This window comes from Chiloscyllium punctatum, chromosome 35 (assembly GCF_047496795.1).
Source record: "Chiloscyllium punctatum isolate Juve2018m chromosome 35, sChiPun1.3, whole genome shotgun sequence".
Classification (NCBI taxonomy): Eukaryota; Metazoa; Chordata; class Chondrichthyes; order Orectolobiformes; family Hemiscylliidae; genus Chiloscyllium; species Chiloscyllium punctatum.
Genome location: NC_092773.1, coordinates 23,678,403 through 23,701,475, shown reverse-complemented (window position 1 = coordinate 23,701,475; position 23,073 = coordinate 23,678,403). Strand labels below are relative to the sequence as shown.

The window sequence follows — 23,073 nt, the reverse complement described above, 5'->3', positions numbered from 1 at the left end:
GCCGAGTGGGTTGCGTTTGCTACGGTTTATGGGCGTATCTAATGTGCAAGATCTGAAAACACGCGCCAAAAACAAGCAAGTCAGCACCCGGATCTGAGACAAGAAATGATACATCGGATTCAAGCCATCAATCAGATTGGAGAGGGAGAGGGAGAGCGACTGGCTCAGGGGTTAGCACTGCTGCCTCACGGCGCCAGGGACCCTGGTTCGATTCCAGCCTCGGGTGACTGTCTGTGTGAAGCTTGTGTGGGGAAATTATAGAAAACGGTCCTGGGGGATAAGATCCCCACGCATTTGGAAGCAAGTGGATTTTGTGCCGGGGAGTCATGTCTCACGAACTGGAAAGAGTTAGGAAAGGGCAGTGTTCCGCAGGGTGGATTGGTCATGCTAAATTACCCATAGTGTTCAGGGATGTGCAGGTTAGGGTGGATTGGCCATACTAAATTACCCATAGTGCTCAGGGACGTGCAGGTTAGGGTGGATTGGCCGTGCTAAATTCCCATAGTGCTCAGGGACGTGCAGGGTAGGGTGGATTGGCCGTGCTAAATTGCCCCACAGTGTTCGGGGAACGAGTCTGGCTGGGTTACACTTTGGAGGGTCGGTGTGGATTTGCTGGGGGCCTAACGGCCGGTTTCCACACTGCAGGGAATCTAAATCTTAAAAAAAACTTCATTCGCCTGAATGCAGAGACAGCTGCTCATTTTAAAGCAGGCGTTAACGTTGAAGTCACAGGGTCCTGATTACAACGGAGCTACTCTGGCGAAGAGAGTTGCCTGAGCAAGCTTCTTACAGTGCCTGATTAAAAAATCCGGGATCGGTTCTGAAGCCAAACATGCCCACAGCTCGGAATCCCAGCCCCGGAAAGCTCAATCCTGAGCTGCCGGCAGGGTGAAAGGACACTGATCAAATCCAGTTGACTTTGTTTGGAGCTTTTATTGATACATGGAATACGTCCACCCTCTTCCCACCTCACTAACAGCACAGTAATTTGAAAACAATATACAGGATAAACGTCACAAAACGTGGTCAAACCTTCGCCGACAGGTTTGAAGACACCACCAGCACCTCCTGGGGACAAAGAAAACAACGCGGGGTCCTGCTGGGGAACGGTGGCAAGGGTCAAGGGGAAGCTGCCCCATCGCCCTGGCCGCAGGGTCGAGAATGTCAGGTAATGCCAGGCCTGGAAAGGAATTACGCAATGAAATCCAACGGTCTGTTAAATCCACCTTTTCTGTTCATGTACTGCCTGCACAGGAGACAGAGAGAGAAAGAAAAAAAACGATTACGGATCGCTGTTTGAAGACAACTCCAGTGGCATTTGCTCTGACGACATCAGTTGGAGAGGGCGCAGTGTGCGGTTAGAGGCGAGAGTGTGTGCGGCACTGGAAAAGCACAGCAGGTCGGGCAGCATCCGAGGGAGCAGGAGAGTCAACGTTTCAGGCCAAAAGCCCTTCCGGCTCCTCGGCTGCTGCCTGACCTGCTGTTATTTTCCAGCACCGCACTCTCTCGACTCTGATCCCCAGCATCTGCAGTCCTCGCTTTCTCCTAGCTGTGTGAGGTTACAAAGGATGAAGTGATTTATTGCTGGGTGAAGGCTTGTTTTGTTCTGTCACGGGTCGTGTTGCGGCTGTACAGGACGTTGGGGAGGCCACTTTTGGAACATTGCGAACAATTCTAGTCTCCTTCCTATTGGAAGGATGTTCATAGAGTCACAGAGATATACAGCACGGAAACAGACCCTTCGGTCCAACCCGTCCATGCTGACCCAGATATCCCAACCCAATCTAGTCCCACCTGCCAGCACCCGGCCCATATCCCTCCCAAACCCTTCCTATTCATATACCCATCCAAATGCCCCTTGAATGTTGCAATTGTACCAGCCTCTACCACATCCTCATTCCATACACGTACCACCCTCTGTGTGAAAAAGTTGCTCCTCAGGTCCCTTTTATATCTTTCCCCTCTCACCCTAAACCTATGCCCCTCTAGTTCTGGACTCCCCAACCCCAGGGAAAAGACCTTGTCTATTTACCCTATCCATGTCCCCTCATAATTTTATAAACCTCTATAAGGTCACCCCTCAGCCTCCGACACTCCAGGGAAAACAGCCCCAGCCTGTTCGGCCTGTCCCTACAGCTCAAACCCTCCAACCCTGGCAACATCCTTGTAAATCTTTTCTGAACCCTTTCAAGTTTCACAACATCTTTCCGATAGGAAGGAGACCAGAATTGCACGCAATATTCCAACAGTGGCCTAACCAATGTCCTGTACAGCCACAACATGACCTCCCAACTCCTGTACTCAATACTCTGACCAATAAAGGAAAGCATACCAAACGCCTTCCTCACTATCCTATCGACCTGCGACTCCACTTTCAAGGAGCTATGACCCTGCACTCCAAGGTCTCTTTGTTCAGCAACACTCCCCAGGACCTTACCATTAAGTGTATAAATCCTGCTAAGATTTGCTTTCCCAAAATGCAGCACCTCGCATTTATCTGAATTAAACTCCATCTGCCACTCCTCAGCCCATTGGCCCATCTGGTCCAGATCCTGTTGTAATCTGAGGTAACCCTCTTCGCTGTCCACAACACCTCCAATTCTAGTGTCATCGGCAAACTTACTAACTATCTAAATCATTCATATAAATAATGAAAAGCAGACAACTTTAGAAAGAGTGGCTTAAGTCTCTGAAAGTTTACAAATCCTTTGAGTTGCTCACCGGTATTTCCTCTTCTGTTGCACATTAACAGCGTAAGCATTAACAGAACCTTCAAGCTTCTTCCCCTGCGGAAGAAAGATCAGAGCACACATTAGAAAGCCGCAGTTTTCCAGTTCCCGATCACAGTGGGGATCGAGCAGCAGGCTCTTCTCAAATCAGGTTGTCAGAGTTCCTCAGGCAGCACCTTCCAAACCCCACCTCCACTTCCAGCTGGGGCAGCGGATACATGGGAGCACCACCCCCTTGCCAGCTCCCCTCCCAGCCGCTCGCTATCCCTGACTCGGAAATATATCGCCGTTGCTGAGTCATAGAGATGGAAACAGACCCTTCGGTCCAACCCGTCCCTGCTGACCCAGATATCCCAACCCAATCTAGTCCCACCTGCCAGCACCCGGCCCATATCCCTCCCAAACCCTTCCTATTCATATACCCATCCAGATGCCTTTTAAATGCTGTCATTGTACCAGCCTCCACCACTTCCTCTGGCAGCTCATTCCATACACGTACCACCCTCTATATGGAAGAGTTGCCCCTTAAGTCCCTTTTTTATCTTTCCCCTCTCACCCTAAACCTATGCCCCTCTAGTTCTGGACTCCCCCACCCCAGGGGGAAAAGACTGTGTCTATTTATTGTATTCATGTTCCTCATGATTTTACAAACCTCTAAGGTCAGCCTCCGACGCTCCAGGGAAAACAGCCCCAGCCTGTTCAGCCTCTCCCTGTAGCTCAAACCCTCCAACATCCTTGTAAATCTTGTCTGAACTGTTTCAAGTTTCACAACATCTTTTCGATAGGAAGTAGACCAGACTTGCCCCCAATATTCCAACAAGGGTGAATCTCCTGGGATTCCTTCCCCGAGGACGTGGTGGCGTAACCCATAGCAGGAGGACTGCGACGGTTCCAGAAGGCAGGTCACCACCTCTCCTCTGACCTCTCCTTTGCATTCCTTACTCGCCCTCTCACGGGAGAGGCATTGCGCGTTCCCGACTCACTGCTGCTGTTTTCCAAACCCTGAGCTGCCTCCACAAGGTGAGAGTCAACAGCATTGCTGTGGTACACTGGCGTGGCCAACTGACAGAAGTTTGGGAGAAAGGGGACAGATCCAAGATGGCAGCCGGTGCAGTGACACAGGGATTGGTGCTGGGAGCACAGTTATTACATTAAAGACTCGCACCAGGCAAGTGAACATACACTATCGCCACAAAGGTAGGCGGGAAGGTGATCGGTGAGGATGACAGGCAGGACGGGGAAATATAACATGGGGAAACGGGAGGTTATGCACTCTGGGCAGGAAGAGCAGGGGAGCTCAATATTATCTCAACGGAGCAAGGCAGTGGGAAGCGACAGTGCGGACGGACTTGAGAGCTCACATATCACAAGAATCGAAGGGCAAAAGGGAAGGCAAATGGATGCGAATATTTCAAAGGGCACAGAATATAAAAACTGAGAAGGGCTGGAGTCGAAACTGTACAAGGCACCAGTCACACCACAGCTGCTCGGCTCAACTTAGCACTTCTGCTCCCAAGCCTTAAGGTCTTACAGCGTCACACGCAATCCAGAGAACGTTCACTCATCTGGACCAGGGCGAAGGAGGAACTGTCTTACACAAAGGGGAACTGTGTTCATGGGAGTTTGAAAGGCGAAACGAACAGCCTCTATCTACGCTGTCAACCTCTCAAAGCGTGAGAGACGACTTTACTTAAAACGTCTCAGGGGGCTTGACAGGGTAGATGCAGAACTCTGGGCAAAACTGGGCAGCCGCACTTGGAGTGTGTCACGTACAGTTCTGGTCGCTGCATTTTAGGAAGGATTAGATTAGATTCCCTCCAGTGTGGAAAAGGCCCTTCGGCCCAACCAGTCCACACCAACCCTCCGGAGAGTAACCCACCTTGACCCATTCCCCTCTGCCTAATGCACTGAACACTATAGGTAATTTAGCATGGTCAATCCACCCTAGCCTGCACATCCCTGAGCACTATGGGTAATTTAGCACGGCCAATCCACCCTAACCTGCACATCCCTGAACACTATGGGTAATTTAGCATGGCCAATTCACCCTAACCTGCACATCCCTGAGCACTATGGGTAATTTAGCATGGCCAATCCACCCTAGCCTGCACATCCCTGAGCACTATGGGTAATTTAGCACGGCCAATCCACCCTAACCTGCACATCCCTGAACACTATGGGTAATTTAGCATGGCCAATTCACCCTAACCTGCACATCCCTGAGCACTATGGGTAATTTAGCATGGCCAATCCACCCTAACCTGCACATCCCTGAGCACTATGGGTAATTTAGCATGGCCAATTCACCCTAACCTGCATATCCCTGAGCACTATGGGTAATTTAGCACGGCCAATTCACCCTAACCTGCACATCCCTGAGCACTATGGGTAATTTAGCACGGCCAATCCACCCTAACCTGCACATCCCTGAGCACTATGGGTAATTTAGCACGGCCATTCCACCCTAACCTGCACACCTTTGGACTGTGGGAGGAAACTGGAGCACCCGGAGGAAACCCACACAGACACGGTGGGGGGGAAGAGATTGTGCAAACTCCACACAGACACCGAAGACTGGAATCGAACCCGGGTCCCTGGTGCTGAGAGGCAGCAGTGCTAACCACTGTAGCCACCGTGCAGCCCCTGTGGAAGCTTTGGAAAGGGTTCAGAGGAGATTTACCAGGACATTGCCTGTGATGGAGTGACGGTCTTACAAGGAAAGGCTGAGAGACTTGAGGCTGTTATCGTTAGAGAGAAGGAGGTTGAGAGGTGACTTAATGAGACATAAGATCATCAGAGGGTTCGATAGGGTGGACAGTGACACCTTTTCCCTCGGATGGTGATGGCTAGCATGAGGGGACACAGCTTTAAACTGAGGGGGTGATAGATACAAGACAGACGTCAGAGGCAGTTTCTTTACTCAGAGAGTAGTTGGAGAGTGGAACGTCCTGCCTGCAACAGCAGTAGAGTCGCCAACTTTAGGGGCACTGAAATGGTCATTGGATTAACAGAAGGATGATAAGGGAATAGTGTAGTTCAGATGGGCTTCAGGTTGGTTCCACAGGTCAGTACATCATCAAGGGCTGAAGGGCCTGTACTGCGCTGTAGTGTTCGATACTATGTTCTGTTTCAGTAAAGTTGTTCCCTTTTGTGGGTGAGTCTCAGACAAGAGGGTTTAAAGGTCAGAATGTGGGGGTGGCAGGTTGAAGGCAGAGATGAGGAGGAATTCCTCCTTTCAGACGGGGGTAGTCGATCGGTGGAGGGCGTCAGACTCTGGGTCATTAGGTGCGTGCGAGGCGGAGACACACAGACAGTTTTTAAATCGGGAAGGGGACCGAGGGTTATGGGGAACCAGCAGCCAAGTAGCGTTGACCTTGAGCAGATCAATCACAACCTCACGGAATGGCAAGGCCGGACGGGCAGAATGGCCAAGCGGTCACATTCTGCACTATTTCGCATGGCACGTTTGATCGGTGAAGCGCTGACACTTCTTTTGCTTGAAAGGAGAGACAGGCCTTTCAAGAGGGGTTTACCAAACACACTGTCTCTGCCTGCTGAAAGCACACAGGGCTCCGGCCGCCCCAGTGCCCCCTGTTCCCCTTTCACTTCACCAGCCCTCAGCTCAACTGGTCGCTGATTCAAATAGCGATCCATCAGATCCCACCAGCCTTGCTTCAAACACATCTCAGCACGATGCATGCAAAGCCGGGGTTGGGGGGGAGCTGGGACCGGGCAGAATTTGCTCGGTACCTTCGGCAAGGTTTCCTGAAACAACAGTCCGACCAGGAAAAGGCTGTTTTCGGGGCCTGTATTGAGGAATGAGCCTAGCCAGGTGATTAAAGCTTCAGTTTGGGAACTGCACTCATAGTCCTGTACGTTTTGAAAAAGGCAGTCACGGATCAGACTGGTCCTCACAGGACCAGATTGGAGGGAAGCTAATCACAAAAGTATCCGACAGGGACTGGACTTGCAGATGCACTCTGTTGCGTTCGAAAAAGCACACCGTCAGGCAATCAATGTGGCATTTCATAAATTCCTAGTCTGGAAATCCAACCCGTTGGGCTCCAGGGTGAGATACAGACTTGAAACAAGGCTCACACCTCGAATGCGTTGTCTGACCCAAGGGGTCACCCTTATTCTGACAAAACCTGAAGTTATGGCCAATCCACCTGACCTGCACATCTTTGGACTGTGGGAGGAAACCGGAGCACCCGGAGGAAGCCCACGCAGACACGGGGGGAGAATGCGCAAATATCACACACAGAGACAGTCGCCTGAGGTAGGAATTGAACCCAGGTCCCTGGTGCTGTGAGGCAGCAGTGCTAACCACTGAGCCCACGTGCCGCCCGAATCTAATCTAATCTAATCTTGGGGCACAATACATTAGTCAATTGAAACCCACCCCCCCCATTCTGACGGATTAAAGACCGAATGGTTTGTTAAATATATCTGCGCAAGTCATTGCTCTTTGACTACAAGTTTTGTGCCCGATGTATTCGTGCTCTCTCGCTGCCTGAGGAAGGAGAGGATGCTCTGAAAGTCATAGATATTTACAGCATGGAAACAGACCCTTCAGTCCAACCCGTCCATGCTGACCAGAGAGCTTGAGGTTTGAAGGAAACCTGTTGGACTTCAATGTGGCGTCGTGTATTGTTTGACTTTTGCCCACCCCAGTCCCCCCCTCTGCTTCGGGGTCACTCGGGACAGGTTGCGAGTCGTCTGTCGGACTAGAGCTCAGGTCCGCGCGCAGAGCTCAGAGGAACGACCCTGCTTCGGGTCGGAGTGTGAGAATGGCGCCCGCGTTGCAGTGAGTGCTGAAGTACTTCTGAAGGGCAGTCACCGTTGAAGTGGGGAGGGGAGGCTCCCTTGCTAGTCCACACCGTATCCAACAACGGCGTTTCACGGGCGAAGGGGAAATGTGGGCACGGCTGGCCGGGTCTGGCCACCCCTGAATTATTCGAGTCACCGTGATGCTTGACATTTCCAAAAGGTCAAATGAATCAATTAGGCATTTGGATGGGTATATGAATAGGAAGGGTTTGGAGGGATATGGGCCGGGTGCTGGCAGGTGGGACTAGATTGGGTTGGGATATCTGGGTCAGCATGGACGGGTTGGGCCGAAGGGTCTGTTTCTGTGCTGTACATCTCCATGACTCTAATTGCAATGGGAGCACAATTAGACTCAGAAGCGATGTACAGCACAGAAACAGACCCTTCGGTCCAACCCGGCCAGGCACCCTTTCCTTTTGTTAAAAATAAAACCCACGCAGACCTGAAAGAAACCAGAAGTGGCCTGTGGGAAAGTGGGCTGGAAGGACGGGCATTGAAAACACCCAGTTTCCCAGGGAGATCTTTACTGGCGTCACCATACCAAAGTGCTAAACGTGGGTCCTGTTCACCGCAACGTGATTGAGGAAGTTTCGAGTGTGGTAAACTCCACTCTCTAGGGAACGAATGTACGGTGTTGACTGTCCCCGCGCATCTCCAGCCACTCGAGTCCCTCCAAAACGCCTCTGCCTGGTGTGGAAGTTATCGTGGGGAGTCACGTGTCGTGAACATAGTGTGGCGGTGTACACCCCGGGATCATGTTACAGGGCTCCAGTAACAGATAACTGGTAGTGCGTTGTGATCAGTGGGTGATATCACAGGGAGATGAGCGAATGCTGAAGATGATGGCGTTGGAATGTGATAGATTAAGTGTGGCAGACGACGATTAGTTTAAAAAGACAAATCAAGCTGTACTAACGTTATCCGATAAGTGCGGGAAGAACACCTGTATAAGTTGCAGAAGAACAAAGAGTTTGTTTGGGGCGGGGGGGGCGGTAGGGAAGACATTTTGCTGGCTCCCAAAGCAAGATTAAGTTTAGTTTTGTGAAGGACTTTTGAGTCTCCTGGTAATTTTTAAAAAATGAACTTTGAATAATTCTTCCACAACAAATAGAGTCATAGAGATGTACAGCACAGAAACAGACCCTTCGGTCCAACCTGTCCATGCTGACCCAGATACCCCAACCCAATCTAGTCCCACCTGCCAGCACCCGGCCCATATCCCTCCAAACCCTTCCTATTCATATACCCATCCAAATGCCTTTTACATGCTGTCATTGTACCAGCCTCCACCACTTCCTCTGGCAGCTCATTCCATACACGTACCACCCTCTGGGTGAAAAAGTTGCCCTTTAGGTCCCTTTTATATCTTTCCCCTCTCACCGTAAACCTATGCCCCTCTAGTTCTGGACTCCCCGATCCCAGGGAAAAGACCTTGTCTATTTACCCTATCCATACCCCCTCATGATTTTATAATCTCTATAAGGTCACCCCCTCAGCCTCCGACACTCAAGAAGACGGTGATGATTCATTGTCTTGGAGTGGCCCTTTGAGTCCATTCTGCCATTCAATCATGGCCGATGGGCATTTCAACGCCACTTACCCGCGCTCTCCCCATAAATCCTTGCGAGATCAAGAATTGCTCCGTGGTAATGAATTCCACAGGCCCACCACACTCTGGCTGAAGAAACGTCTCCTCCTTTCCGTCCTAAATTGACCCCCTCTCATCCTAAGGCTGTGCCCACGGGTCCTAGTCTCCCCCCGCCTGACGGAAACAAACTCCCAGCGTCCACCCTTTCAAAGCCACTTGCAATTCTCTTGTCAGCTTCTATTAGATCTCCCCTGGACCTGGAAAACTCAAATAAATACAAGCCCAGGATCCTCAGTCTTCAGCCACTTCTGCCCATCTGATGTGGACACGCCCCGTGGCACTGTTTGGGAGCGAACTCTGGTGGTTTGACCTGGCGACACTGAAGAAACGTCGCCGAATCAAGGACGATTGAGTGTCTCGCTGCCCCTCAGACTCTGCTGCCTTTGACCCTGTGGACGGCAGCGGGTTTGAACAGTTCCACCTTTTGCACCATACTGTCCCTGATCCACGCGGAGTACAGTGACAATGTTATCTCAGCACAACGACGCGACAAATTCCGACCTCACTTGGGAATCCACTTTATTGACAGCCTCTTGGAAGCTCATCCCAACAACGCGGAACACCTCCCCCCCCACCTCCCCGAAATCTTCCCACTTGACCCAATACAATCTATTGGAAACTTTACGGAGACTGGAATCGAGTATCGCTGTAACATTCACCAAGACCAACGCTCGCGGGTTCGACTCACAGTCCCGACGAGGGATCAGAAACTCAACTCCTTACCTTGGTGGTGTCGAAAGCGTCAAAGCCCATCACCCTCAACAGCTCAATCTCTTCTTCTGTCTTTCCCTCCATGTCAGCCTCTGCAGGTAAAGAGAAAGCTGTTTTGTAGACTAGATTAGATTCCCTACCGTGTGGAAACAAGCCCTTTGGCCCAACCAGTCCACACCGACCCTCCGAAGAGTAACCCACCCAGACCCATTTCCCTCGGACACTATGGGTAATTTAGCACGGCCAATCCACCCTAACCTGCACATCCTTGGGCACTATGGGTAAATTAGCACGGCCAGTCCACCCTAACCTGCACATCCCTGAGCACTATGGGTAAATTAGCACGGCCAATCCACCCTAACCTGCACATCCCTGAACACTATGGGTAATTTAGCACGGCCAATCCACCCTAACCTGCACATCCCTGAGCACTATGGGTAAATTAGCACGGCCAATCCACCCTAACCTGCACATCCCTGAGCACTATGGGTAATTTAGCACGGCCAATCCACCCGAGCCTGCTCAGCCCTGAGCACTATGGGTAATTTAGCACGGCCAATCCACCCTAACCTGCACATCCCTAAGCACTATGGGTAAATTAGAACGGCCAATCCACCCTAACCTGCAACATCCCTGAGCACTATGGGTAATTTAGCACGGCCAATCCACCCTAACCTGCACATCCCTGAGCACTATGGGTAATTTAGCATGGCCAATCCACCCTAACCTGCACAACTCTCAGAACTATGGGTAATTTAACATGACCAATTCACCCTGACCTGCACATCTTTGGATAGGAGGAGGAAACCAGAGCACCCGGAGGAAACCCACACAGACGCAGGTAGTATGTGCAAACTCCACCCAGACAGTCGCCTGAGGCTGGAAATCGAACCGGGAACCCTGACGCTGTGAGGCAACAGTGCTAACCACTGAGCCACCCTATTGGCAGGCAGGGTTACTGACAGTGCCGGTGCATCCGGATTTAGGGACAATGTGCTCACAATGGGGGCTGGGCGTGGGGAGAGGGGGGTCTCAGTTGCGCCGATTTAACTCACAGGGAGCACTGTTGTAATGGACAGTTCTCTCTCAAGCTACAGTTTCGATTGTGGACTGTTGCAAATTTCAAAACGTTTAACCACCCCAATGAGACTTGGTAACTGGGACGGGAGCCTTGCAGTTTCGTTCTGCGATACCCTCTCCCTTCCTTTGAAGGTCACTCCCTCACTGAAGTGCTCCAGACGTTTTGTTTAGGTGTAAATCTGTTCATGCGATGAGGACATCCCGAGTTCGACTCGACCACATTGCTATAGGTCTGGCCCAGGTAAACACCGCAGATTTCCTTCCTTCAAGGGTTTTACTGAACCGGATGGGTTTCAGGTTTTTTTTTAGGAGAGTGATTGCTTGATCGCCACTTGACTAGCTTTCAGATTCAGAAGTACAACACAAACAGACCCTTCAGTCCAACTCGTCCATGCCGACCAGATAATCCTGAATTTATCTCGTCCCACTTGCCAGTGCTTGGCCCATATCTTTCCTGTCCACATACCCGTCCAGGTGCCTTTTAACTGTACCAGCCTCCATTGCTCCCCCTCATTCCACACACATTCCCCTCCCTCCGCGTGAGAAAGTTCCATCTTCCATTCCTTTTATATCTTTCCCCCTCTCACCCTAAACCTATGCCCCTCTAGTTCTGGACTCCCCCACCCCAGGGAAAAGACATAGAACATAGAACATAGAACAATACAGCGCAGTACAGGCCCTTCGGCCCTCGATGTTGCGCCGATCAAAGCCCACCTAACCTACACTAACCCACTATCCTCCATATACCTATCCAATGCCCGCTTAAATACCCATAAAGAGGGAGAGTCCACTACTGCTACTGGCAGGGCATTCCATGATCTTACGACTCGCTGAGTGAAGAACCTACCCCTAACATCAGTCCTATATCTACCCCCCCTTAATTTAAAGCTATGCCCCCTTGTAATAGCTGACTCCATACGCGGAAAAAGGTTCTCACTGTCAACCCTATCTAACCCCCTAATCATCTTGTACACCTCTATCAAATCACCCCTAAACCTTCTTTTCTCCAAAGAAAACAACCCCAAGTGCCTCAGCCTTTCCTCATACGATCTTCCTACCATGCCAGGCAACATCCTGGTAAACTTCCTCTGCACCCGTTCCAGTGCCTCCACATCCTTCCTATAGTATGGCGACCAAAACTGCACACAATATTCCAGAAGCGGCCGCACCAGAGTCTTATACAACTGCAGCATGACCTCAGGACTCCGGAACTCAATTCCTCTACCAATAAAAGCCAGTACGCCATATGCCTTCTTCACTGCACTATTTACCTGGGTGGCAACTTTCAGAGATCTGTGTACATGGACACCAAGATCCCTCTGCTCTTCCACACTACCAAGTAGTCTACCATTAGCCCAGTAATCCATCTTTTTATTACTCTTACCAAAGTGAATCACTTCACACTTAGCTACATTGAACTCCATTAATAGACCTTGTCTATTTACCCTATCCATGCCCCTCATGATTTTATAAACCTCTATAAGGTCACCCCTCAGCCTCCGACGCTCCAGGGAAAACAGCCCCAGCCTGTTCAGCCTCTCCCTGTAGCTCAAACCCTCCAACCCTGGCAACATCCTTGTAAATCCTGTCTGAACCCTTTCAAGTTTCACAACATCTTTCCGATAGGAAGGAGACCAGAATTGAATGCAGTATTCTCAAAGTGGCCTCACCGATGTCCTGTACAGCAGCAATGTGACCTCCCAACTCAATGCACTGACCAGTAAAGGCAGATGCACCAAATGCCTCTTCACCACCTTGTCTTCGCAGACTTTGCTTTGCTCAGCCAACACTCCCAGAACCTCATTATTATTTCCACAATTTCGGTTTGATCAAATTCAAATTTTACCATCGGCCGTGGTGGGATTGGAACCTGCGCCTCCCCCCCCCCCCACCACCGAGGAATACACAGGGGCTCAGGATTACTGGTCCAGCACCTCCACATCTCCCACAACGTCAGCCATCACTGCCAGTCCTAAGGCAGCTGACGAGCAATGTGGTTGTGGTCTCACCTAAAGGCGTGCAGTTATAGAGTCATAGAGATGGACAGCACGGAAACAGACTCTTCGGTCCAACCCGTCCATGCTGACCCAGATATCCCAACCCAATCTAGTCCCACCTGCCAGCACCCGGCCCATATCCCTCCAAACCCTTCCTATTCATATACCCATCCAAATGCCTCTTAAATGTTGCAATTGTACCAGCCTCCACCACTTCCTCTGGCAGCTCATTCCATACACGTACCACCCTCTGCGTGAAAAAGTTGCCCCTTAGGTCTCTTTTATATCTTTCCCCTCTCATCCTAAACCTATGCCCCTCTAGTTCTGGACTCCCCGACCCCAGGGGGAAAAGACCTTGTCTATTTATCCTATCCATGCCCCCTCATGATTTTATAAACCTCTATAAGGTCACCCCTCAGCCTCCGACGCTCCAGGGAAAACAGCCCCCAGCCTGTTCAGCCTCTCCCTGTAGCTCAGACCCTCCAACCCTGGCAACATCCTTGTAAATCTTTTCTGAACCCTTTCAAGTTTCACAACATCTTTCCGATAGGAAGGAGACCAGAATTGCACGCAATATTCCAACAGTGGCCTAACCAATGTCCTGTCCAGCCGCAACATGACCTCCCAACTCCTGTACTCAATACTCTGACCAATAAAGGAAAGCATACCAAACGCCTTCTTCACTATCCTATCTACCTGTGACTCCACCTTCAAGGAGCTATGAACCTGCACTCCAAGGTCTCTTTGTTCAGTAACACTCCCTAGGACCTTACCATTAAGTGTATAAGTCCTGCTAAGATTTGCTTTCCCAAAATGCAGCACCTCGCATTTATCTGAATTAAACTCCATCTGCCACTTCTCAGCCCATTGGCCCATCTGGTCCAGATCCTGTTGTAATCTGAGGTAACCCTCTTCGCTGTCCACTACATCTCCAATTTTGGTGTCATCTGTAAACGTACTAATTCTTATGCTCACATCCAAATCATTTATGTAAATGACAAAAAGTGGAGGACCCAGCCCCGATCCTTATGGCACTCCATAGAACATAGAAGAATACAGCGCAGTACAGGCCCTTCGGCCCTCGATGTTGCGCCGATCAAAGCCCACCTAACCTACACTAACCCACTATCCTCCATATACCTATCCAATGCCCGCTTAAATACCCATAAAGAGGGAGAGTCCACTACTGCTACTGGCAGGGCATTCCATGAACTTACGACTCGCTGAGTGAAGAACCTACCCCTAACATCAGTCCTATATCTACACCCCCTTAATTTAAAGCTATGCCCCCTTGTAATAGCTGACTCCATAACGTGGAAAAAGGTTCTCACTGTCAACCCTATCTAACCCCCTAATCATCTTATACACCTCTATCAAATCACCCCTAAACCTTCTTTTCTCCAATGAAAACAACCCCAAGTGCCTCAGCCTTTCCTCATAGGATCTTCCTACCATACCAGGCAACATCCTGGTAAACCTCCTCTGCACCCGTTCCAGTGCCTCCACATCCTTCCTATAGTATGGCGACCAAAACTGCACACAATATTCCAGATGCGGCCGCACCAGAGTCTTATACAACTGCAGCATGACCTCAGGACTCCGGAACTCAATTCCTCTACCAATAAAAGCCAGTACGCCATATGCCTTCTTCACTGCACTATTTACCTGGGTGGCAACTTTCAGAGATCTGTGTACATGGACACCAAGATCCCTCTGCTCTTCCACACTACCAAGTAGTCTACCATTAGCCCAGTAATCCATCTTTTTATTACTCGTACCAAAGTGAATCACTTCACACTTAGCTACATTGAACTCCATTTGCCACCTTTCTGCCCAGCTCTGCAGCTTCTCTATATCCCGCTGTAACCTGCCATATCCTTCCTCACTGTCTACAACTCCTCCGACTTTCGTATCATCTGCAAACTTGCTCACCCAACCTTCTAACCCTTCCTCCAGGTCATTTATAAAAATGACGAACAGCAATGGTCCCAAAACAGATCCTTGCGGAACACCGCTAGTGACGGCACTCCAAGATGAACCTTTGCCATCAACTACTGCCCTCTGTCTTCTTCCAGAGAGCCAATTCCTAATCCAAACCTCCAACTCACCCTCAATGCCATATCTCTGTATTTTCTGCAGTAGCCTACCATGGGGGACCTTATCAAACGCCTTACTAAAATCCATATATACCACATCTACCGCTTTCCCCTCATCTACCTCCTTAGTCACCTTCTCAAAGAATTCAATAAGGTTTGTGAGGCACGACCTGCCCTTCACAAAACCATGCTGACTATCCTTGATCACATTATTCCTATCCAAATGTTCATAAATCCTATCCCTTACAATTCTCTCTAAGACTTTGCCCACAACAGAAGTGAGACTCACTGGCCTATAGTTACTAGGATTATCCCTACTCCCCTTCTTGAACAAGGGAACCACGTTTGCTAGCCTCCAGTCCTCTGGCACTACTCCTGTCGACAAAGAGGACACAAAAATCAAGGCCAATGGCTCTGCAATCTCCTCCCTTGCTTCCCAGAGAATCCTAGGATAAATGCCATCAGGCCCAGGGGACTTATCTATTTTCACCCTTGCCAGAATTTCCAACACCTCTTCTCTACATATCTCAAAGCCATCCATTCTACTTATTCGTGCCCCAGTATTCATATCGACAACAATGTCCTGTTCCTGAGTGAATACTGACGAAAAGTATTCATTCAGCGCCTCCCCAATCTCTTCAGCCTCCACACGCAACTTCCCATTACTATCCTTGATTGGACCTATTCCTTCCCTAGTCATTCTTTTATTCCGAACATACCTATAGAAAGCCTTAGGGTTTTCCCTAATCCTACCAACTAAGGACCTTTCATGTCCCCTCCTTGCTGCTCTTAGCTCTCTCTTCAGGTCCTTCCGGGCTACCTTATAACTCTCAATCGCCCCTATTGAACCTTCACGCCTCATCTTTACAAAGGCCGCCCTCTTCCATTTAACAAGGGATTCCAACTCCTTATTAAACCACGGCTCCCTCACACGACCCTTTCCTCCCTGCCTGATAGGTACGTACTTATCAAGGACATTCAATAGTTGCTCCTTGAACAAGTTCCACATATCAATTACGCTCTTGCCTTGGAATCTACTTTTCCAATCCACACATCCTAAGTCATGCCTCAACGCATCATAATTTCCCTGCCCCCAGCTATAACTCTTGCCCTGTAGTACACACTTATCCCTCTCCATCACTAGAGTAAAAATCACCGAATTGTGGTCACTGTCTCCAAAGTGCTCACCTACCTCTAGTTCTAATACCTGGCCTGGTTCGTTACCCAGAACCAAATCCAGTATGGCCTCACCTCTTGTTGGCTTATCTACATATTGTGTCAGGAAACTCTCCTGCACACATTGCACAAACACTGACCCATCTAACGAACTTGAGCTATAGCTTTCCCAATCAATATCAGGAAAGTTAAAGTCTCCCATAACAATCACCCTATTACTGTCACTCTTCTCCTGAATCATCTTCGCAATCCTTTCTTCAACGATTCTAGGACTATTAGGAGGCCTGTAAAAGACTCCTAACAGGGTGACCTCACCTCTCCTATTCCTAACCTCAACCCAAACTACCTCAGATGACAAATCCACTGGTCACAGGCCTCCAGTCTGAAAAACAACCCTCCCCCACCATCCTCTGTCTTCTACCTTTGAGCCAGTTCTGTATCCAAATGGCTAGTTCTCCCTGTATTCCGTGAGATCTAACCTTGCTAACCAGTCTCCCATGGGGAACCTTGTCGAACGCCTTACTGAAGTCCATATAGATCACATCTACTGCTCTGCCCTCATCAATCCTCTTTGTTACTTCTTCAAAAAAACTCAAATTGAGTTTGTGAGACATGATTTCCCACGCACAAAGCCATGTTGACTATCCCGAATCAGTCCCTTGCCTTTCCAAATACACGTACATCCTGTCCCTCAGGATTCCCTCCAACAATTTGCCCACCACCGAGGTCACTCCAACTGAGTTGATCATACAGCAGGGTCAAATGACGGGGTTTGGTAGCAGGGTACAGAGAGGGCAACGGTCTGATTTTAACGAGCGTGCCGGGTCAGAGGGAACATCACGGTGGGCCAGCAATCACGAAGAGAAAAGTGAGCAAAGCAAATGCCATCTTGGGCTTCTTACACGGACGTAAAAAGCAGGGAAGTCATCTGAACCGCCGTGAAGGACAGTCAAACAACAGTGAAAAGTGCTGCGTTCAGTCCCGCTCACCACATTTCAGGGAGCTGGGGAGCTCCTCGGGAGGCTGACGGAGCCAGTGGGAATGGGGCTGGAGCTCACTGCCTACGAACACCGCGGAAGGGATGAATGATTTCAAAAGGACCGACGCTGGAGAGAAATAAACTCAGAAGACGAAAGGGGAAAAGCGTGCGGGACTGTCGGGATTGTGCGGCGGAGAGCCGGAGGGGATTTGATGGGACTCCCTACTCTCCCAAATCTCCAGGAGGAACCCGGTTTGATTTTCGTTTTCCTCCACTGCTGCTCCCCTCCCCTCCCCCGCCGTCGCTGCCTGGAGCTCAGCTCAGCCACGCCAGCACAGGAACTGAAGTGGAACCCCCGAGTGGGAGCTATCGCTGCGCAAGCCCTGGTCACCCACAAAAAGGGCAGTTTTACACACACAACGTCCCACTCAAAAAGAGAAACCCTCCTCCTTTCCCCAGTCCAGCCCGCTGATTCTCCCCGGCGCAGCGTCTGAAAGCTTCCCGGAGGGTTCGTTTTCGCCCGGGCAATCTCAAAGCTTCCACGGGGCAGGTCTAACCTTCCCCCCTGGGGTCTGACCCGGTTCAGGTGGCCGGTGGAAATGCCAGTGCGGAGGCCACTCCGGAGCTGGGCACAAGGGCCCGCCAATGCCGACGGGCACCGCGGCGACTCGGACAATCCAGTCGAGGTGGGGTGGGGAGAAGAAGCTCCCTCGGTTACCTGAGATCTCGCGATCTTTCGACTCCTGGTCTTTCTGTCGCGATGGAGAGGCGGAGCTGGACTTGTGTCGCCGTGGAGACCTGCGGCGAACAAACAGAGGAGGGTGAAATAGCGTCCTGTGCATGGTGCACGGGGCTCTTTAAACACGATGAAGGGCAGGGGGAAGGTAAAGGCGCACGGACGCTGGGAGTCTTGACGTTCAAACAGAACGCGCGGAAGAACTCAGCAGATCCGTCGAGAGCGCTGACGGTTTCAGGCCCGCGGAAGGGAGTCGCGCGGCCCAAATCGCCGCTCACCGTCTCTCGAGCAAACACACACCTGGACCGCCTTCTGTGAGGTGACCTGGAGCGGCTCCTTCTGCGCTCGCGGGACCTGGACCTCTCGCGCCGTCTGGCTCGGTCCCGCTCCCTGGACGTCGATCGTGAGCGACGGCGCTCTGTGTGTACGGAGAGAGAGAGAGAGAGAGAGAGAGAGAGAGAGAGAGAGAGGAAGGTTTGGTGTCGCGTGCGTCTGTGCAGCCCCAGAGGGCGCGGTCGAAAACCGAAGTAAAACCCCGTGCGGCCTGGAGACACCCGCGTGAGAACGAGCAGACGGACTGGCGAGATGGCACGCCAACCAGCTGGCACAGAGCAGCAGCTCGTTGTGAACTGTCGGTGTGGGAGGCTGGAGGAAATCAACTTGCCTTTTGGGGAACGCTGGGGAGTCTGGGACTGTACTGACATGACTGTGCCCCCCCCCTCGGCGTCTTGCCCACTTGGTGACAAGCCACAACCATCGATGCCAGCTCTGCCTGCACGCGGTGGGGGGGGGGGGCTCAAAAGGCAGCAACCCGGCACGGGAGAAGTCTTCGGCCACGGGAACACGGCTAGCACTGCCCGTGACCATCTCGGAGAAAACGCCGCAAAATATTTAATCGCCGTGGGGGTCAAACACAGACTGAGGACTGCTCTGCTCTGGGAGTCACAATGGAGGAGGGAAAGGGGCTGCAAGTCAACTCTAAAACTCAGTGCCCAGAAGGTATGACTGACTGAGATCAAGGAAAGGATGCCTGAAATCTACCGCACTGCAGTGTCAGAATAGGAGACAAGGGGGACAAAGGTGGCCCATGAACAGGAGGTCAGGCATTTGGAAACAGAGGCCCTGGGATCAACGTACACCTGAAAGGTACCAAAAGCTGAAGGGCTTAACCATCATTTGGGAGGTCATGTTGCAGCTGTACAGGACATTGGTTAGGCCACTGTTGGAATATTGCGTGCAATTCTGGTCTCCTTCCAATCGGAAAGATGTTGTGAAACTTGAAAGGGTTCAGAAAAGATTTACAAGGATGTTGCCAGGGTTGGAGGGTTTGAGCTGCAGGGAGAGGCTGAACAGGCTGGGGTTGTTTTCCCTGGAGCGTCGGAGGCTGAGGGGTGACCTTATAGAGGTTTATAAAATCATGAGGGGGCATGGATAGGGTAAATAGACAAGGTCTTTTCCCCCTGGGGTGGGGGAGTCCAGAACTAGAGGGGCATAGGTTTAGGGTGAGAGGGGAAAGATATAAAAGGGACCTAAGGGGCAACCTTTTCACACAGAGGGTGGTACGTGTATGGAATGAGCTGACAGAGGAAGTGGTGGAGGCTGGTACAATTGCAACATTTAAGAGGCATTTGGATGGGTGTATGAATAGGAAGGGTTTGGAGGGATATGGGCCGGGTGCTGGCAGGTGGGACTAGATTGGGTTGGGATATCTGGGTCGGCATGGACGGGTTGGACCGAAGGGTCTGTTTCCCTTTGCTGTACATCTCTATGACGATCACCATTAGCCCCATCCCCATCCACCTATCGCACACTCGACTACCTTCTCCCAAGCTCTCTCTGCTCCCTTGGCTCATAAGCCTCATCCCGGATGAAGGGCTGATGTCTGAAACATCGACTCTCCTGCTCCTCGGATGCTGCCTGACCTGCTGTGCTTTTCCAGCACCCTGCTCTCGACCCTGATCTGCAGTCCTCACCTTCTCCCGTCCAGTTCAATCGCCTGTTCCCTCTTTTCCCTTGATACCTTCAGCCCCAAGTGCTTTACCCAGCTCCTTCCTGAAATAGGAAGGGTATTACTACACCGGAGATTCAAAAGGACTTCCAAAGGGGCAACACATTTACGCCGAGAGTGGGTCATGTGTGGGGTGAACTGCCAGAGAAACTGGTGGTTGCGGGTACAATTACAAGATATAAAAGACATCTGGACAGGAACGTGAACAGGAAATGCTGGAGGGACACGGGCCAGCAGGAGGAGTTCAGTTTTGGATTCCGGTCGGCGTGGACTGGTCGGACCGAGGGGTCTGCTTCCGCGCGGCACGACTCGATAAATCACGCAAAACCGCTTCGCCTCAATTGTTGTCGGCTCTTGCCAAGCCCACAGGCTGTCTGGGTGAAGATATTTCTCACTGCTGTCCGACACGGCCCGGCCCGACCCATTATCCTGTGACCCTTGGTCATCAGGACCATCATCCCGACCTTTACCCGGTCTAGTCCTGTTAGGTTTGGATCGGCTTCTGTATGCTACCCACCCCCCCAACAACCTCACAGTCTGACAAAATGGTGGAATGACCTGCAGGGGTGAAATGGCCTCCGCGCTCCTTCCGAGTTGAGGTTATTCGGGTCTTGTGAACTATTCACCCTCTCTTCATATGCCAGTCCTGCCGTCACAGCAGTGGGAACACCTTCACTGCACTCCCTCGACGGCCAGGACACCCATCCTTCAGACGAGGAGACCAAAAGTGCGCCCCAATACTCCAGACGTGGTCTCACTGACACCCTGTTTAATCGCGCCATGGCAACACTGCTTCAAGAGACGGAAACAGACCCTTCGGCCCAACCCGTCCGTGCCGACCCGGATAGCCAAACCTAATCCAGTCCCATTTGCCAGTCCCAAACCCTTCCTATTCATGTCCCCATCCAGATGCCTCTTAAATGTTGCAATTGTACCAGCCTCCACCACATCCTCTGGCAGCTCATTCCATACACGTACCACCCTCTGTGTGAAAAAGTTGCCCCTTAGGTCCCTTTTATATCTTTCCCCTCTCACCCTAAACCTATGCCCCTCTGGTTTGAGACTCCCCCCTCCACCCCAGGGGAAAAGACTGCGGCTCCTCACTTTATCAAAAAGAATACATGCATGGACTACTTTCTGAACAGCACGAACATTCATCAAGCCAAAGTCCAAAGGGACCTGGGAGGGATAGTCCAGGATTCTCGAATGCAAGTTGACCAAGAAAGCGAATATAATGTTGGCATTTGTCTCATGAGGGTTGGAATAGGGAAGCAGTGATGTGCTCCTGAGACTTCATAAAGCTCTCGTTAGGCCCCCTTTGGAATCCTGTGTCCAATTCTGGGCCCCACACCTCAGGAAGGACATACTGGCAGTGCCCAGCGGAGATTCTCACGGATGATCCCTGGAATGGTCGGCCTAACATATGACGGACGGCTGAGGATCCTGGGATTGTTCTCCTTCGCGTTCCGAAGGTTGAGGGGAGATCTAATAGAAGCTGACAAGAGAATGCCTGGCTTCGAAAGGGTGGACGCTGGGAGATTGTTTCCGTCAGGCGGGGGGGGGGGAATAGGACCCGTGGGCACAGCCTTAGGATGAGAGGGGGTCAATTTAGGACGGAAATGAGGAGACGTTTCTTCAGCCAGAGAGCGATGGGCCTGTGGAATTCATTGCCGCGGAGCGCAGGGGTGTTAAATGTCTTCAAGGCAGAGATTGCTACATTTTTGATTAAGGGAGACGGGGAGAGTGCGGGGAGAGTGCGGGGAAGTGCCCTTGAACACCCATCAGCCACGATTGAATGGCAGAGTGGATTCAATGGGCCAAAGGGTTTTACTTCCACGCCTATGTCTTATGGACCTCATGTCTTCATAAACCTCTCTAGGGTCACCCCTCAGACTCCGACGCTCCAGGGAAAACAGCCCCAGCCTGTTCAGCCTCTCCCTGTAGCTTAAACCCTCCAACATCCTTGTAAATCTTTTCTGCACCCTTTCAAGTTTCACAACATCCTTCCGATAGGAAGGAGACCAGACGTGCACGCCATATTCCAACAGTGGCCTCACCAACGTCCTTGGTTAGCCGTAACATGACCTCCCAACTCTGATAGTCAATGCACTGACCAATCAAGGCAAGCATACCAAACCCCACCCTCACTCTCCTGTCTACCTGCAGCTTTGCTATGAACCTGTACCCTCAGGCCTTCCAGTTTGGTCGGATTCCCCGGGACCTTCCCGTTAACTCGATAAATCCTTCCCAGGTATGCCTCACCAAAACGCAGCAGCTGACATCGATCAAGATTAAACTCCATCTGATCGAGAGTCCGCTGTAGCGCGAGGTAAGCTCCTTTGCTGCCCACTACACCACCAAGCTGCAACCTTACTAACCAGACAGCCGATACTCACATCCAAAAATGTGGAAAAGCAATGGACCTGTCACTGAACCTGGCAGCCTCCAGTCTGAAAAGCAACCCCCCCCCCCCTTCTCTGTCTTCTACCTTTAAGCCAGTTCTGTATCCAAATGGCTAGTTCTCCCTGTATTCCATGAGATATAACATTAGGAACCTTGTTGAATGCCCCAGATCTCAGCAATCCTCTTTGTTACTTAGAGTCATAGAGATAGACAGCACGGAAACAGACCATTCGGTCCAACCCATCCATGCTGACCCAGATATCCCAATCCAATCTAGTCCCACCTGCCAGCACCCGGCCCATATCCCTCCAAACCCTTCCTATTCATATGCCCATCCAAATGCTTCTTAAATGTTGCAATTGTACCAGCCTCCACCACTTCCTCTGGCAGCTCATTCCATACACGTACCACCCTCTGGTGAAAAATGTTGCCCCTTAGGTCCCTTTTATATCTTTCCCCTCTCACCCTAAACCTACGCCCCTCTAGTTCTGGACTCCCCGACCCCAGGGAAAAGACTTTGCCTATTTATCCTATCCATGTCCCCTCATAATTTTATAAACCTCTATAAGGTCACCCCTCAGCCTCCGACGCTCCAGGGAAAACAGTCCCAGCCTGTTTAGCCTCTCCTGTAGCTCAAACCCTCCAACCCTGGCAACATCCTTGTAAATCTTTTCTGAACC

At 51.0% G+C, this 23,073-nt stretch overlaps 2 protein-coding genes across 2 annotated transcripts in view; one reads left to right on the top strand and one right to left on the bottom strand.

The window, feature by feature from the left end:
* Positions 1-918: 918 nt before the first annotated feature.
* On the bottom strand, positions 919-18,701 carry LOC140459794 (uncharacterized). The gene is made up of 5 exons (XM_072554314.1): positions 18,283-18,701; positions 17,965-18,044; positions 9,931-10,010; positions 2,722-2,786; positions 919-1,246 (listed from the first exon to the last, which is right to left on the bottom strand). Exons 1-5 carry the CDS (start codon positions 18,684-18,686, stop codon positions 1,192-1,194), a joined length of 684 nt encoding a protein of 227 aa, XP_072410415.1. The 5' UTR covers positions 18,687-18,701; the 3' UTR covers positions 919-1,191.
* Positions 18,702-18,929: 228 nt separating this feature from the next.
* LOC140459567 (max dimerization protein 1-like) overlaps positions 18,930-23,073 on the top strand; it is a 10,553-nt gene continuing 6,409 nt past the window's right edge. The window contains exon 1 of the mRNA XM_072553813.1: positions 18,930-18,981. Within this exon, the coding sequence (XP_072409914.1) occupies positions 18,930-18,981 (52 nt within the window). The remainder of the gene's footprint in view (positions 18,982-23,073) is intronic.